The sequence below is a fragment of the Patagioenas fasciata genome, chromosome 8, assembly GCF_037038585.1.
Source record: "Patagioenas fasciata isolate bPatFas1 chromosome 8, bPatFas1.hap1, whole genome shotgun sequence".
Taxonomy (NCBI): domain Eukaryota; kingdom Metazoa; phylum Chordata; class Aves; order Columbiformes; family Columbidae; genus Patagioenas; species Patagioenas fasciata.
The window spans coordinates 34,537,799-34,553,841 of NC_092527.1; the positions used below are offsets into that span (position 1 = coordinate 34,537,799).

The following is a 16,043-nucleotide window of genomic DNA, read 5'->3' on the forward strand; positions in this document are numbered from 1 at the left end:
ATCCACTGCAGGTTTTGGCACATCACTCCTACAGAAAGGAAAACAGCAACTGTCAATCAAAGCATGATTCATTTTAAATGTGAAGGTTTAAACCTCAGGTGATTATGGTTGGCACGTTATGTTGTTTCTCCTCCAGTCTATCAATAAACATAATTACCTTTTTCTTTCACCATGGCAAACAAATTTTCTTCGTAGTGGAAGCAGCAAGAATTAGCTGAAGTAATTTAAACACAGTCTCTTTTCCAGCAGTGTGTGGCTGAGGTGGATTTAAAATAAAAATAAAAATAAAAAAGAGGCAGCTTATTCCAGATAATTATATTCCTCGGTCAGATTTCCCACAAGATCCGCTCAGCTTGTCACTGTCTTTTCTTCTCCTGCCTCTCACCTCCTCCCCCTGTGGTCTAACGGCAGCTCTTGCCCTGCCTGTGGACTCTGCCCCTTGTGCAGAACAACAGCCCCAGCTGCTGCCGCGAACAAACACCGAATTCCACCGTCCCTCGATCCCAGCCCCTGACACCACCTTGCATTCCTCTGCCCTCCCGAGCGGGGCTGGCAAGGCAATCTGCGAAAAACCACCCGTGAGGAGATGCGAGAGAGAACACGAGAGCTGTTCAAACACACACAGAAACATAAAGTGGTATCTATGAGCTTCCTATTATTCTATTTACTCAAGCTGAGCCAGGATCAAGAGGGGAAACCCAAGATGAACAAGTGCTGAGGCAGGCTGGGCACGGTGGCTTTTCTATGGTGAGCACTGCTTATCCACTCCTGGTTTTACTTTAGAGCTGTTACCAAATGCCCATTACTAGAGCACAAAATATTCTAATAGTCTCTCAATGCCTTCCGACCATAGCACAGACGAGAGTAACATCAAATCTGCCCAAGCTGAGAATACTGCCTCTATTCACTACCTTGAAGTAACAATAAAGATGATAAAAATGAGAACTGTCACCGCTCGGTGAGCACCTGGGCTTAGAAGCAGAGCCAAGGACTAAGTACCACAGATTAGATTTTTGCTGTGAGTCAAGCACTACATAATTGTAAACTAAACTCCTCTTACACTATTCCTCTTGAGACGACGGCCATAGGTACTCACCGAACTGAGAAGACAGTTTGTGCACTGAAACAGCAGCACTTACACGCGAATTTCATCCCCCAACAAGGCAAAGCACCACTGACCTTCCAAGTTATTGTTCTCCAGGCACTAAAGTCTACCTGAGAAAGCACTGGTCAGTGAGCTGATGTTAAAAAACAAAGCAAACAGCCCTTTACAATACTGTCAAGTCTCATCATCGAGTAAGCTTCAGAATATTTCTGTTTTCTATTAAATGATACAGGTCAGAGGTGAGAAACAAAGCTTTTCTAAGCATAGTTTTATTCAAAGTTATGAGGAGTTCGTAGATACAATTAAGCAAAACCCTGAATGTCCATTAAAAAACACTTAATGTGTATAATTTTTAATACATAAATACTGCCAGTACCAAGATTTTGGGGAACCTCTGTCACTACTATTATTTGCCACTTTTTCCTTTGTTATAACTAACTACATTCCTCATTTTAGGTAGCTAACAGCGACTTCACCAATACAAACCTATCCCATCATAATTTTGCTTGGAGAGTAAATTTTAGTATTTGTGGTTTAGAGGTAGAGAAAATTACAAAGGAACATGAATTGACTTGCCAAAGATCGCAGTGACCTCAGTAATAGAGAACAACGTCAAATGTGAAGATATTCTGGGATAGATTATGGTCAGATTCATTGGGCTACAGCTTTGGCTTGACCAAAACCCAGTGCAAATGTGCTTTAGGTTACATGATGGAGGTGCAATTACATTTATACTGTGTCCTAAAACACAAGTTATGTTCAGCCCAGACTCAGACTCGAGAGCTGGACTTGAACCGGAGCTCACACCTCCACAATGGAATTCCTTCTTAATGCTACTACGTGTAGGGAGAAAGAAATTAATGTAAAGAAACAAGCTGTAGGCATCAGCCAGAAAGAGCAGCAGATGGCTGATACCTGCTGGAAAAGAACCAGAGCATAGACACAGTGTTAGGAATATTTGCAGTCAATAAATTCCAAATGTTTTGTATAAATGCCACCCAGAACAACAGAAAGAAATTAAACAAGCCAATCTGCCTCACCCAAAAGATCTCTGTTATTCAGTGCTGTTCTTTAATAAATAAATAAGAGAGAGAGGCAGAGATTCAGGCACATGCATGGAAAAGATAGTTATTCTAACAAATCTAGGCTGGCTTTCTATTGTTAGCAGTCTAACGTGTAGGAGAAGCACAGCCCAGGCAGTCTGACATTCCTGCTTCTATGACTCACTGTGTTACTATTAATAACACTGGAGGCTCCAGCGGGAGCCGGGCTGAACCCCACCAACGCTGGGGCACAATCCATTATGTCACATTTCTGACACATTCGAGATGTCAGGTTGTAACTCAACCTGGCTGTGTTCTTTTTCAACCCGTATTTTGTAAACAGTCAGGGGACAGCCCCCTGAAAGGGGCACATCAGACCTTCATTCATAAATATTTGATCTGATGTGCAGAGCAGGGTCTATGGGCACTGTTAACCCCTTCCTGGGATCCGCAGACACCCTCAGAACACTCACAACGATTACCATCCAGTTTTTGTGCCAGCAGCTGCTGACACAGAAGCCCCCGCCGGTATCTGGACTTGGTGTTCTCTGAGTTCATTACCTCCATTTTTCACATGTGCTAGAGATTAGCGCTGCTCTATCTCATCTCACCCTGCACAGAAGCCTTTCCTCACGTTGTTCAGCCATGGAAAGCCGCAAGGTTGGACTACAGATTGTGCACAAAAATAATGTAAAAATACAGACTGCAGGAAATTATACTGGAGATTTAAGAGCCAAATTTAATTTACTCCTGAGTAAAGAGAGATAAAGAGCAGACATTGATAGTAGAAATAAAATCTTTTTACACCGGGATTTTTGATTTTTATCTCATTGTTTTAAGCCTTAAGACTAAAATTCATCCTGCAGTACAGTTCACAATCTACTCAGATATCCTAAACTGGAGATGAAAGAGAAATAGACAGCAATTTTAGAAACAAACCCCTAGTATTTATTGTTATGTAGAGGTGCATATTTTAAAGGAAAGCAAAATAAACTTTTCTTTAAATAACCTTTTGCACTGTACAAATCAGAGAGTCTCCCTTGAACAGAGTATGGATGGAATAGTCACCACGAGTATACTATAGGTAAACAACATGCTTATGTTGCTGTTATTTTCTGGTGAAAAATGCCCTGTGCATTCAGCAAGAGCCATGAGAGCCACACTGAGAAAGAGTTAAACCACTTTGTTTTGCTTTTTCTGGTACCTTGATAATGTTGAAAAAGCGCATGTAAGATACTAAGCAGTTTAGCCATGATTTAAGATTTGTTATTCTCATTTTAAAAGCTGGCCTTCATATTTTTATCTTGTACTCATTCTTCATAGATGAGATCATGGCTTAGAGGTATGAGTGTACAGTTTTTATCCAGTTTCTTCAAAACTGACAAATATCTCTTGTTCACCAACCAATGAAGGGAACAGTCTGCTAGCAAGCAGAAAAGGGGAGAAGTTGTTATATCAAATAACATCCAGAAAATACCCTCTGTTTAATGTCCCTCTGGCAAATAGCCTGGCACAAACAGTTTTGACAAGAAATCCTGCCAGAGGCTTCCACAGCTTAACCACCGTACAACCCAGGTCAATCAAGAGCCATCACTTCTGTAACATCTTGATTATGGCATTTTGCAAAATACTCCCTTTTCCAGGAAGGAAACCCCGTTCTTTCATGCCCTTAAAGAAAAGGTGACCCGCTCTAATTATTACCCTGACTCAACTGTGCCTGCTCAGAGTCAAACCAATAATGTCAACATGAGATTTCTTGCAAAAGACCTGTGACCCAGCAGTGGTCCCAGTACCCTGATGGAGACGCAAGTTTCCAGTTTTCGCATCCTCAAAAGCTGTACGATTAAGTATTTCCTGGCTTCTGTTCCCCTTGAACATACCCTGCTCCAGCAAGCTATTCCTCTGATGCCTCTCCCTCTGACATTAGGACAACTGGCAGATTGTCCATCTTTTGAGGACAGCTCAAGCAGTGGTGCTGCTGAAGGACTGTAGCAGGCAGGGAACTGACTGAGGCAAAGCTGATAACACTGGTGGAGGTTCAGATTCATCGAGACACGCTGCTGAGCAGAATTCAGCCTGTACTTCACAAAACTGTCCCCCACAAGAGGTGTGAAGAGCTGGGTGTTTGTTCCTGTAGACAGACATGAGGTGTTGAGTCAGGCTGTTCTTGCACGTGCTGCTCCTGTGCCTCTCCAGGTTCCTACACCCAGTAACTCTGCCTGTCTTCCCAACCTGCAGGCAAGCGGCAGAGGAAGTTCCTTTATGGCAGTTATTTCATCCTATAGCCTTTCCATACCGTCCATGCAGATTTTGCTCTGTAATGACTTCATACTGCAGCTTGTGCAATGGACTTGGGGCTGCCAACCTCTCCTCACCATGCTGCCCTGTGTGGAACCAGCAGAACATGAAGGAGCAATGATGGCCCCACAGTCTGATCTCACCTCAGACCCTCCATGCTGCCCCATCACAAGTTTTAAACAGTCTAGAGGAGGGTCCACAGACCCACCAGAGAGGAATAATATCTTCTTTCTTAAGACATGCTATGGTCCTGCAACCCTACGTCTTGGGATAATCTGACTGATCCTCAAGTAAATAATGCCTGATGCTTGGATCCTACCCACAACTTTTCTGCTATGCTGGGTTTTTCTTTGCAGCCTATGTCATACTGTTTTGAAGACAGTCTGTAATAACAGTGTCTACAGTCATGTATCATCATTCTTTAAGAGTAAATGAAATTAAAATTTACCAAATGCATCACCTGATTCAGCAAAATACGTAATGCATTCATTCTGATATTAGTGCTTTTTTAAATAGAGCCATTTAAATTACACTTCTCAGGAATAAAACATCTATTGGGTTTTGATGTATTAAGAGGTCTGGATTTCTTAAAATTTCATTTTCTGAGGTTCTCACAAGCAAAACTTTCTTGGTAGCCTGCTATTCTGTGTAACAGTAATAGTCTGCAAAATACAGATAAACCAATAAGAGTAATGTGTAACTTATTGCAGAAGAAAATAAGGAAACAAGGGCAGGTGACTTTGCTCCAAACATTAAGAAGCCTATATAACACACGTTTATGTAAAAAGCACCTGAAGCTTCCAGATCATCTTTAGAAATAGATGAGAAAAGTTGGTTACATTATATGTCTTTGCAGTGGTCCCCAAAATATATAAAGCTCACTGATGGGTCATCTTCTTACTGTAAGTTTGTACAGACATTTACCCCTGAACACACACTGATACTATTGATATAACAACTGGCTTCCAAACTTCTTATGCTATTGCTAATCCTTAGAAAGGAGATCAAGTTTTCTTAACACCTGTGTGAACTTCTACACTATGCACACATAGGTGATGCCGAACCAAGATACAGTACAGTCATACGCTGTAGTGACAGCGGTTTAAACTCGGTATTATTTTTAAACTACTATATAAAATCACTGTTCTCGTACTATAAAGTAAAATCATCTAGCCAAATCATGATTACAACTAGTACTATTGCTGATAAAAACAACTTGCCAAAGATTACAACAGTACCAAGAATGTAACAGAAATATGGAAGTTATAGAAAGGCGACAAGTATGATCAGAAGTTACTTGTCTAGAAGGAGATATTAAATTGATAAGGATACTTCTGTGTTGAGAAGAGACCTGGAGGGAGAGACATAGTACAAGATTTAAAACACCATGACTAGTATGAAGAAAGATATGGTTATGTGCTGTTTATTACAAAATAAGGGATCGCTGTTTACTTGACACATACTTGCATTCTTCCCTAGGTACCTACTGTAGGCCACAGGCTACAAGGCCAGACAGAACTTTTATTCTGGCTTAGGATAGGGGTTGTTCCACTGCATGTAACAAAAAAGCAGCAAACTGTTCCGTTTCTCACTTGCTGTGCCCATGTCTCACAGGTTTTGCAAGATTTAGGCAGAGGATACTGTCAGTAGCTCTTACTGACCATAAGCACAACTACTGCTAAAAACTGCAAATAACTTGCAGAAGGCAGGAATCTCCAACAGGATAGCACATATGCAAGTGTCACGCTTTACTGTGCATGCCTAAAATTAAGGAGATTTGATATTGATAATCCACCTCAGAATTGGATTAACGCTGCAGAATAACCCACACAGCCTGTCTTGGGAGTTCCTGCCTCAGTGAAACCAGCAGGAATGTAGCAGACTCCCCGGTCTAAAGAGCTTCTCCATGAGAGATCCATGAAATACCAGATTGAAGCAGCTTCCTGCCAATCAGTTAATTTGCAGAGCAAAGAAACAAGTTCTTTGTCTTGCAGCCTCGAGAGACGTGACAGATCAGCTCACTAGGCATTAACCTTCAGTGTGTGCCTTGGCAACACAACCCACAGCAAAGCAGGTGACAACGAAAATTCCTGGTCCCCAAAGATGAGGCAACCCACCACGTGGGCACTGGATATATACCACCCTCACATTTGAACTGGACCAACCAATTTTCACTGAGCCAAGTGACATATTCTCTCTTTATTAAACTACACATAGGAATCTAAAAGAAAGTTTTTTAAAAAGGCACCTAAAACTGTATTGCAAATGTATTTCACTCCCAGCAGCTACTTCCCAGCCCAGTGCCCTACCAAATGAACCAAAAAAGACCTGAAAGATAAAAATATGCTTTTCAAGACGATACAACTTGGCTACACAGTGTAGTAATATATTCCAACAAGCTTTGACAACAAACAGACTTTATATCACCTCACACCAGCTTCTGAAGCTTTTCTACTAGTGGCTCTTTGATTTCAACTGCTGGCTAGGGAGGTCACTTGTTTCAGTATGCAGAAACATCTATCTGTGAAGCTGTCTTTTAAATTACTTGTTGCTGTTTCAATAGTAGGGTCATCATAAAACTATTAAGCTGACACACAACAAATTGATATTCTAAACAGAGTAGGTAAACCAGTTCACACATCTGCACCAACCAGATTTTTTGAAAGATAACTACAGAAATTATTTTGCTGTTGCTGCTCCATAAGAAGGTTTGCTTACAGTTACATCAAACCAGGTGGCTTATTGCCTCTGCTTCAAAGAAAAGGGTCACATATTTTAAAGGAGAGTTTGCAAACTTAAAAAATAAACAATATTTAATCCTCCAAGTATCCATGTATACTGATAAGCTAGTTGGGTTTATATTTTTGCATTTTACAGTTTAATGCTGCTATGATTTACATGGAAACTGCCCCGACAGCTCCACTGTCTAATTCACAGGGTAACAAACCAGTGAGAAACATTCCCTGGTGCCATAATGTTTCTGCATCCCACCATAAAGACCTGCTCCTTACAGGGAAATAACTGAAAACTGAAAAAATCAAAAGCAAGATCATGCAAAAACTCCTCACAAACTCCCATTCTAACATTTTTGTCTTTCTCTCAGCTTCACCTTGTCTGCATCACCTGGGTGAAGAGCATTCCTGCTTCCCTTTCTTCCCTTTTCCTCCCCTCAGCTATTTCCATTTTACTCCCAAAAGCCCACAGAGGTCTACAGAACATCTGCCATTCTCCCAAACTAAAAGGTACCTCTGAGGTCCCTGTATACAAAAGTCTACTTAGTGATATCCCCATCTCTCAAGCATAAAGGAAGAAAGGAGCCAACAGCAATTATGACAGCACTCATCCTCTCATCAACCAGTACACAGCAGCCTTCCAGTACCCAAAGGGAGCTATGAGAAAGCTCAAGAGGGACTTTTTATAAGGGCATGTAGTGATAGGACAAGGGGTAATGGCTTTAAGCTGAAAGAGGGTAGATTTAGACGAGATATAAGGATATATTCTTCCCCATGAGGGTGGTGATGCTCTCGCACAGGCTGCCCAGAGAAGCTGTGGATGCCCCATCCCTGGCAGTGTCCAAGACCAGGTTGGATGGGGCTTTCAGCAACCTGGTCTAGTGGAAGGTGTCCCTGCCAATGGCAGGGGGATTGGAATTAGATGATCTTTAAGGTCCCTTCCAACCCAAACCATTCTGATTCATTCTGTGATTCTATACCAGGGACATATGGGAGTGGATGAAGCAAGGGAAGAGGACATATATCAACCTTCTCCACTTCTACTCCCTCCATGCTCCAAAGTCAAAGTTGCAGTGAGTGAGGGTGGCCATTTCCTACGCCCTCCTCTCTGCTCTGAAGTGTTCCTGCTATTTCACCTTTTGCATAAGCAGAGCAGGCCCAGGGAACGGCTTTCAGAGGAGAAGAAATAGTAATATGCATTTCTCTTTCCCCATTCCAGTACCACCAGTATTTCACCACTGGTAGAAAGGCTAGAACTGCTTCAGCTTGAAAGCAGCTTCCATTCCAGATTCACCTGTATCTTTCCTGCCTGCAAGAGGCTGTGGTTGCCTGGGATGTCCACGTTCTGGCGGAAGAGAGGTCGCTCTTGCCACCTGAAGCAGAGGAGGGCAAAGCCACATCTACCGTCCTGCTTCAGCCCTGCCCAGGAAGGGGACTGCTTTTCTGTCTGGGTTGTTTAATTAAAATACCAAGGTTATACAACTGCAAATGATGGACACAGAGGAGGAAGTTTCAATCAGATACAGAACAAAAGCAGGACTCCCTGTAAACAATGGCAGGGGATGTGTAGCCACAATACAGCTGTCTTTCCAGTCCGAGCTGCCCTCAGTGCTAAGGAGTCACAGAGCAAGGGACATCTTTGCTTCAGCTCCCCTTAACCATCTTCTCACTGCTGCTGTTGCCTACGTATATATCCACAGAGGAAGCAAACCACAAAACTCTCATTATTTCTTTCTACTTAAAGCTGATTTAGCTCTAGCATCTAATAACAGTAGCAACTGCAGTTTTGTTCCTGTTTATTGGATAAGAGATAACAAAGAATTTTGGTGGAGAGGGAGCAGTGAGACCTACAGAGGTAAATGCAGTTGCTCTAAATCGTGCTATGTTAATGCAGATTAGTGTTAAACCACTGATGTACTACTAAGCAAATTAGCTTGAATTGATCTTGAACACCGGCAGCAATTTATCCCACAGCAAATGAAATCCGAAACAGGAAGCCAAGGGTTAAGACATTGAATGTTCAAATATTTGACGTAAAATGTGACAGCAATTAAGTTGGAGTGGAGATACTGCAAATGGGCAGAGGATGAAGAACTGGTCCTAATTGATTATTTTTTCTTCTTAATTAAAAAAAAAAATATATATATATATATTTATCAAACTGTGCATATTTACAGAAGCAATGATTTTTATGGCCTAACACAGAGAAGCTGTTCCAGCTGTATTTCTTACTCAAACACAAACCCACTACTCAGTATTTTTCACAAGTCTATTTGTCCCTAGAATGCTGAAGCTGAAGCAACTGCATCAGGTGAACTTTGTTCACTGCAGCCACTCTGAACCCTGCAGTAACACAAGGAAAAACATCTGCTTGTGTTTAAGGTCCAATAGGTGAGCAGAGAAAAACTATCCTGTCCTAGTAAAGCTGATGAAATAAGCAACTACATCTTCAACGGATGCAATCATTGCAGGATCAAAGCCACATCAGCACTGTTACTGCAGCAAAGGGCAGAGAAGAAAGCAATTTCTCCAGTATCAGCAAGAGAAAGAGGGAGAGGGAAAACTTTCACCTGTACGAAGTTTGCAAACTTATTTAGCAGCAGGGTAATACCCAGACATTGCAACGAGCATAAAAGGGAGGTTTCTCACTCTTTGATGGTCTTTGTCAGGGATGTGTGATCCTTACGCTGGACCCCAGCTCTGCACTGGTATCACAGAGGGTTTGCCAGCAATTCCCAGAGGTGCTGAAAAGCACCGTAGAGAGGGAGGCTGCTCCCACGGTGATACCCAAGTTCGATGACATGCTTGGTCCATGAAGCACAATACACCTAGAAACTTCTTTTTTAACACTGCAAGACTGTCCCCAGAAAAATGGGACTTCAAGGAGGGAGAAATCCAGTTTCCCCAAATCTGAAGACACTAGGGCCACGTACTTCTTAAAGACAAAAATAAAAGAAATTAATGTCAGTGCACTCAACCAGGTCTTTAGCTGACAGTGATCTGTAACCACAGAAAAAGATTCTGGAAGACTCAAGAAAAAAAATCACATATGAGCTGGGTAGGCTCAAGCACCTATATCATTTGTGAGATTCTTAAAACCCTCCAAAAAGATTGTACAACATGCTCAGGCAAACTGTTCCACCACTTCTCTGCCTCCGTATCTAGAAAGTGAGTTCCCATTATACAAACTGGATCTTCCCTGCTGCAAATGCACCTGATCTCTTTCTGTGCCTCTCAGGACAATACGGAACACATCGCCATTTGACAACCCCCTATTCGTCTGAAGAGTGAGTAAATCCCTCACTTATCTCTGCTCCCCCAGATTCAGCAAACCTAATTCTATTAATCTTTTCTCACAAGTCTTTTTTAATACTATCCACATTGCGTTTTACTAGATTGCTTCCAATTGATCAGTATCTTTCTCAAAATGCAATGTCCAAACCTAAAGACAGCATCAAGCAGAGTCCTCCTCAGTAAGAGGAACAGAAAAACTCTCTCCTTGCTGTTCGTATCTCCTGCTGACACAACCCAGAAAAAGAATGTTTTTTTTGCGGCAGTGTTATATAGTCGATCTATATTTACAGTGTGATAAGTGTCATTAACCTGCATGTATTTTTCTGGAGTCATGTTAGTTTTTTTTCCACTCCTCATCTGTACAAGTCAAACACTTCATACTTCTATTCACCAAAATTCAACTGCGCAATTTCAAATCATCTAGCTGACTTGTCAGGACTATACTGAATTCAGACACTGTCCTGCAGAAGAATCACATAATATTCCTAAACCTGGATTACTACAAACTTTAAAAGCATGCTCCCTATTCAATCATGTAATCATATAAGTCAGCATCATAAAAGAAAATTATGTAAGGACTGAGGATAGGAGAGAGCACTCACTTGAAAGAATCCATTTGAAAAGCTATCAAAAACTACCTTATCTGAAGTACATGAACAGTCTGTACAGCACCTTCCAGCATCTAAAGGGAACCACCTGCTACAATGCCAACAGAACCTGGATTTTTCTCTCTTACATCACCACTTGTCACATTCAGGATTGCTTAGCTTTGGACACCTGACAAGGTCACACAGCACCATTAAAATCCTATGACTGTAGGTCACATCAAGTACACATTCTGGAGGGAGCCACTATGAATGCCTTTAGCAGGTAAGACCAAAGATTAAAATATACTCTTCCCCCCACCCCCATCTACACCTTCCTTCTTTCTGCCCAGGTAATGATGTGGACTGGTGGTAAAGAAACTGCAGCCTTCAGGGTGATTTTGGGCTGGGTACTAAGAGCATAAAACGACAACGGTGCACAAAACTGTGCCTGCTCATCTCCTGAGCTGGCAGCTCCAGCTTTCTTGCCATAACGCAACAGGAAAACCCCACTGATACAAGCCAGCTGATGTGTGGGATCTTAGATGTTAAACAGTAAGCAGAAACTGAAATGCTTACACTGCAGATAGTATTTTAGAACTGGATGTCTGGTTTAAAATCTGTCAAGCCCATTCCTCTCAAGAACACCCTACCTCTTTGTCTTCCTTCCCATCACCATATTGACATCCTGGACCCTTCCCCCCAAACATACACACACAGCAATCAGATCCTTTTTTCCCCAGACCCCCATTTCTCACAGGCTCTCAGTTCTCCATGTATTTTCCTGCACCAGTCCAGCCTGCTCCCTGGTTTTACCACTGAGCTGTTCTCATGCTCTCTGAAGTACCCCCCATGCCTTTCTCATCCTCTCAGGTTGTTTTTGTCTTCCTTTACATCTGACTGATCCAACACAAGCAGCCATTCTCACAAGCGCTGCTTTAAATTAAGACTGTTACATAAATAGTTACTAAACTCACACATGAGGTCGGTTAGATAATACGGTATAGATCTCCTTTCCCTCAGGTGTATCCTCTGCTATGTTCAGAGTCACCGGTTTGGAGGGGTGCACCAGGTGTCATCTGCACAAGTGACAGGTGACAGTATCTTGTACAAGAAGCAACATCACACAGTTCCAAGCCAATTTCCACTGCTCTTTTGCAATCAACTTTGAACTTTTGCTTGTTCTAAATATCAGACATTTTTCCACAGAATTCTTAGTATCCCAGTCTGGCCTCCAGAGGATCAAAGCCACGTGCTGACCCAGGCCTTCTAGGCTAAGCCGGACTTGGTTGCAGCAAACCTCCTTGCAGCAGCCCTTGGCCAAACTCAAGGGAAATGTAGAATGAGGGGCCTTTCAGTGATTCAAAGACTCTTCTGAACTCTTGTTTTTAAGTTTTCTTCAATTTTTAGAGCACTTTCGACTGTCAGTATCATACCACCATTTAACCTCCACCATCCTCCTTATGAAGAACAACACAAGTGCTAAGTAAAAGCACGTTGCAGATAAAATTGGGGAGACTCAAAAGACTCACTTTCCTGTATGATAAATACCTCTGTACTTGTTGATAAGTCAAGGCCTTCCAAAAACCTAAAAGATGAACCCTTCCTGATGGTTATGATTCCACTTACGAGCAGCAAGGAAAACATTTAGTGATTCTCCAAATGCCTTGAACAGCACAATTTCTAATCTCTGTTTGTAAAGGCAAATACAGACAGGAAACTGTCTTTCAGCAGAGTATATAAACTGCTAAATCTCCTAGTACTTGAGGCACCATAATCCCCAAGCAGGCATATGGCTTAAGAGACAGACTCATGCATTTTGCATCTTAAAGTCACATACAGCTTTTACAACCAGGTCATTTTCAATATCATTCCACTATTTCTGCTCTAGGTAGGCGAGAGTCTGATTGCAATTGTTGTAATTTAAGTAAAGCTGAGACAGCAGACACCTTGCAGCCTTTCAGAGAGCATTATTCACGGCACTGGAAAGCAGGACCACAACAGCCATGCTATTGCACAGTAGCACCCACACTGTAGGATGAAAGGAAAAGAGGCCCCAGTGATTATCTGCATTACCTATCACAGCATAACGCTAATCAGAGCCTGTCCCACTAGCTTTGTGTTTGCTTACAAATGAGTGAAGAAATGCAAAATTGTAGATTTCTATACTGATTTAAGTCCCATACAAATTAAAAGAAAATCATACCTGTGTGAAAAGGTGGCTCCCAGCTGGCTACAATGGCAAAGAATTTCTTTGGAGGCCTACATGGATTGATCATATAGCTGATCACTGTTCATTCAATTAATTTTCTGTCTTGAACTGTGATTTATCAAAGTGCCTAAATGGCAGAAGTTTTCTCCAGATTACCAATGTGAAACACCAGGCAGGTGCTCGAAAAGTAGAATGGTACCTGCTTTTTCTGGTTCACAGCCATATTATGTATTTGCCCCATGTTTTAGCAATGCCTTAATTAAAATTGTAGTTTTAACATAACCGATCACTCAGAAGCAGTAACTATCCAAACCAGCAGCTGGGGTTTGGTCAGTATTACCCTTACAGTGTGAAGTTCATTGGGTACAGAGCTGACTAGAAAAAGTTATTTGCACAGAGGAAAAGATGTTACCTGGCACTGACAAAATGACAAACTTGAAAGCAGATATTTTTAAAATACTTGCCTGTATATAATTACTCAATATTAACATTTTGAAGAGCAGAGTAGAGTGACAAGCATGCAGCAGTTTTCTTCATCTGCTAAGTACAGGCAAAACTCCAGCACATAACTAGTTTGGGTTATCAAAACTGAGGTCCATATTGTAAGTCCTAAAAGACAACACCTTTGAAATATATCTGAAAACTTCATATTAACATTTATAGCCAATTTCATAGATCAGAGTTTCCAGGAAACCTTTTTTTAATGGATTGTAACAAATCAGTTAAGCTGATGAATTCTAGATCTAAGTCCTCCCACCACTGATAACTCTAGGAAGGAGTAAGCCAGTGCTCAATATTGATGAAAAATACAAACCGAATTTTAGGAACTACTGGGAGGAACAGAGAATATTGTTATGTCTCTGTACACACACACACATTATGCTACATGATGAATACAGTTCTATTACACATTTTCTCAAGGGTTATAGTAGAATTTACAAAATAAAGGTAAAAAGGATAATCAAAGGCATGGACTGGGTCTTGCACAAAATGCATCTAAATAAATTATGACCACTCATCTTGGAACATGAGATACCTGGATAAAAGACACAACAGAATTCTAAAAAACTCACAAGTTACAAGACAAAAGTGAACACAGACTTTTAATCATCTCTTCCCATTCAAAAATGAGGAAGCTTCAAATGAAGCTACTGTAGTTCCATAAAACCCAGAGGAAGCTCTGGAACACACTACTACAAGATGTTGTGCTTTCAAAGGTATTTTTCTAGCTTGAGTACTTCTGCACATTAAAGCCCCCCCTGTCCCAGGACAGCCACACAGAGAGAGCTGCACCTATATCCAAACTGCTTTTGACTACTGAGATTCCAATTTGGCTTTTTATTCATCTTTCCCTCCCGTCAGTGATAAAATATTTCTCCACACCTGAATACACTTGCTGTCATAAAGTACATTGCCGCTACACAAAAAACAGGCTGTGCGGTAATTTAGCCTATTCGCCAACTAAAACTCAAGATGCGATGCCAGTCCTCACTTACCCAGATCCTCAGGAGGGTCGAATAACCGCTCACATAAGTAGTAGTCATCAGGATTCAAGTAGGGCAGTTGCTTTAGCAAGCTCTGCTTCGGAATGAGATACAAGACCTCTGCAATATCCCCATCCTCAATTATGGACATCCTTTTGATTGAATTTCGGAATTTCACCCTTTCCAGCACCAATTCTTCAGTTTTACTTGATCCACACAGCTTCCCAAAGCTGTTTAAGATGGGGAAAGACGGCATTTCTATTCAGAAGCAGCCAGGGAAAGCAACTTGTGGTGCTTGTAGTCAGTCTACTACTCACGGCACGCTGCCCTTACCAATCCTTCTCTTTTTCTCTTCTCCAGCAAAGGAGATTAAGGAAGATATATTTTTAGTGATTATCTTCAAGAGATTATGTCAGTATGCTTGGTCAGGTGACTGCCATCTACAACTGTCGTAACCAGTTGCAACTCATCCCTGGGAACGCAAAAATCAGAAGCAAAACCATAAAGAGTATCTGAAAATCAGATTAATATTCAGGACAAGAGAAAGAACGTAACTGAGGTATATAAGAGGATTAGTTTAAAATCAAAAAACCTTGCTGTGTTAAAAATCTTATTATGGAAGAATCATTATCATAAGCTACAAATGCACATCTGTGCACATAATCTACCGTGCCCCTGTTCCGTGCCAGGTCATACATGTGCTACGGCAAAAAGCTTACAGGAAAGGTAGAACGTGTTGGTCCTTCTCTTAGAGGCACGTGCGAGGGCTGGTAGCACTGCTTCATAAGCAGATTGCTTTGGAGAATTCCTTCTGCCGCTTTCACTGCCTATTCCAAACAAAAGCCCTTAAGCTTCCCCCTAACTATTAAGGGTTGGTTTGCTTGTGCTCTTCCTCTCCACTTTCCTGTGTAGCTGACAGCAGAGGCTTTGCAGATACCGCAGATACTTCCTGCTTCATTTACAAGAAGTATTTACATTAATCCAATTCCAGTGACTTGCTAATCTAATCATCTAATGAATATTTCTCCCTGGGTAAAGGCAGAGTTAATCATCAACGGGGCACTGGAAAGTCACAGGAAATTCCAAAGCAAAAGAGAGGAAAAAAAAACGGAAAGAAAAAGAAAAAAGAAAACCACATCCATCATCTCTAAGAGAAAGTTACAGGTAGAGCTCAGACCAGGACCTGTTCCGAGACAAGTTCAGGTTCCTTACTCAGCCAAACTGTGCAGACTGTGTTTGGCCCAGGTTTCAGTTCCCCTTAACACAGAGAAGGTTGCTACAGCTGCAACAT

General features: G+C 41.6%; 1 protein-coding gene across 11 annotated transcripts in view; it reads right to left on the reverse strand.

Moving 5' to 3' along the window:
- Positions 1 to 16,043, reverse strand: part of ABLIM1 (actin binding LIM protein 1) — a 196,473-nt gene that overhangs the window by 120,169 nt on the left and 60,261 nt on the right. For 2 of the 11 annotated variants that reach the window (XM_071812176.1, XM_071812175.1), the window contains exon 1: positions 14,765 to 15,191. The exons of 3 other annotated variants lie outside the window; for them this stretch is intronic. In XM_071812176.1, the coding sequence (XP_071668277.1) occupies positions 14,765 to 15,008 (244 nt within the window). In that variant the 5' untranslated portion in view covers positions 15,009 to 15,191. Of the gene's footprint in view, positions 1 to 157; positions 474 to 14,764; positions 15,192 to 15,471; positions 15,569 to 16,043 lie in introns of those variants that run through there. 6 more of the 11 variants (XM_071812181.1, XM_071812180.1, XM_071812179.1 and 3 more) reach the window with 6 other exon arrangements.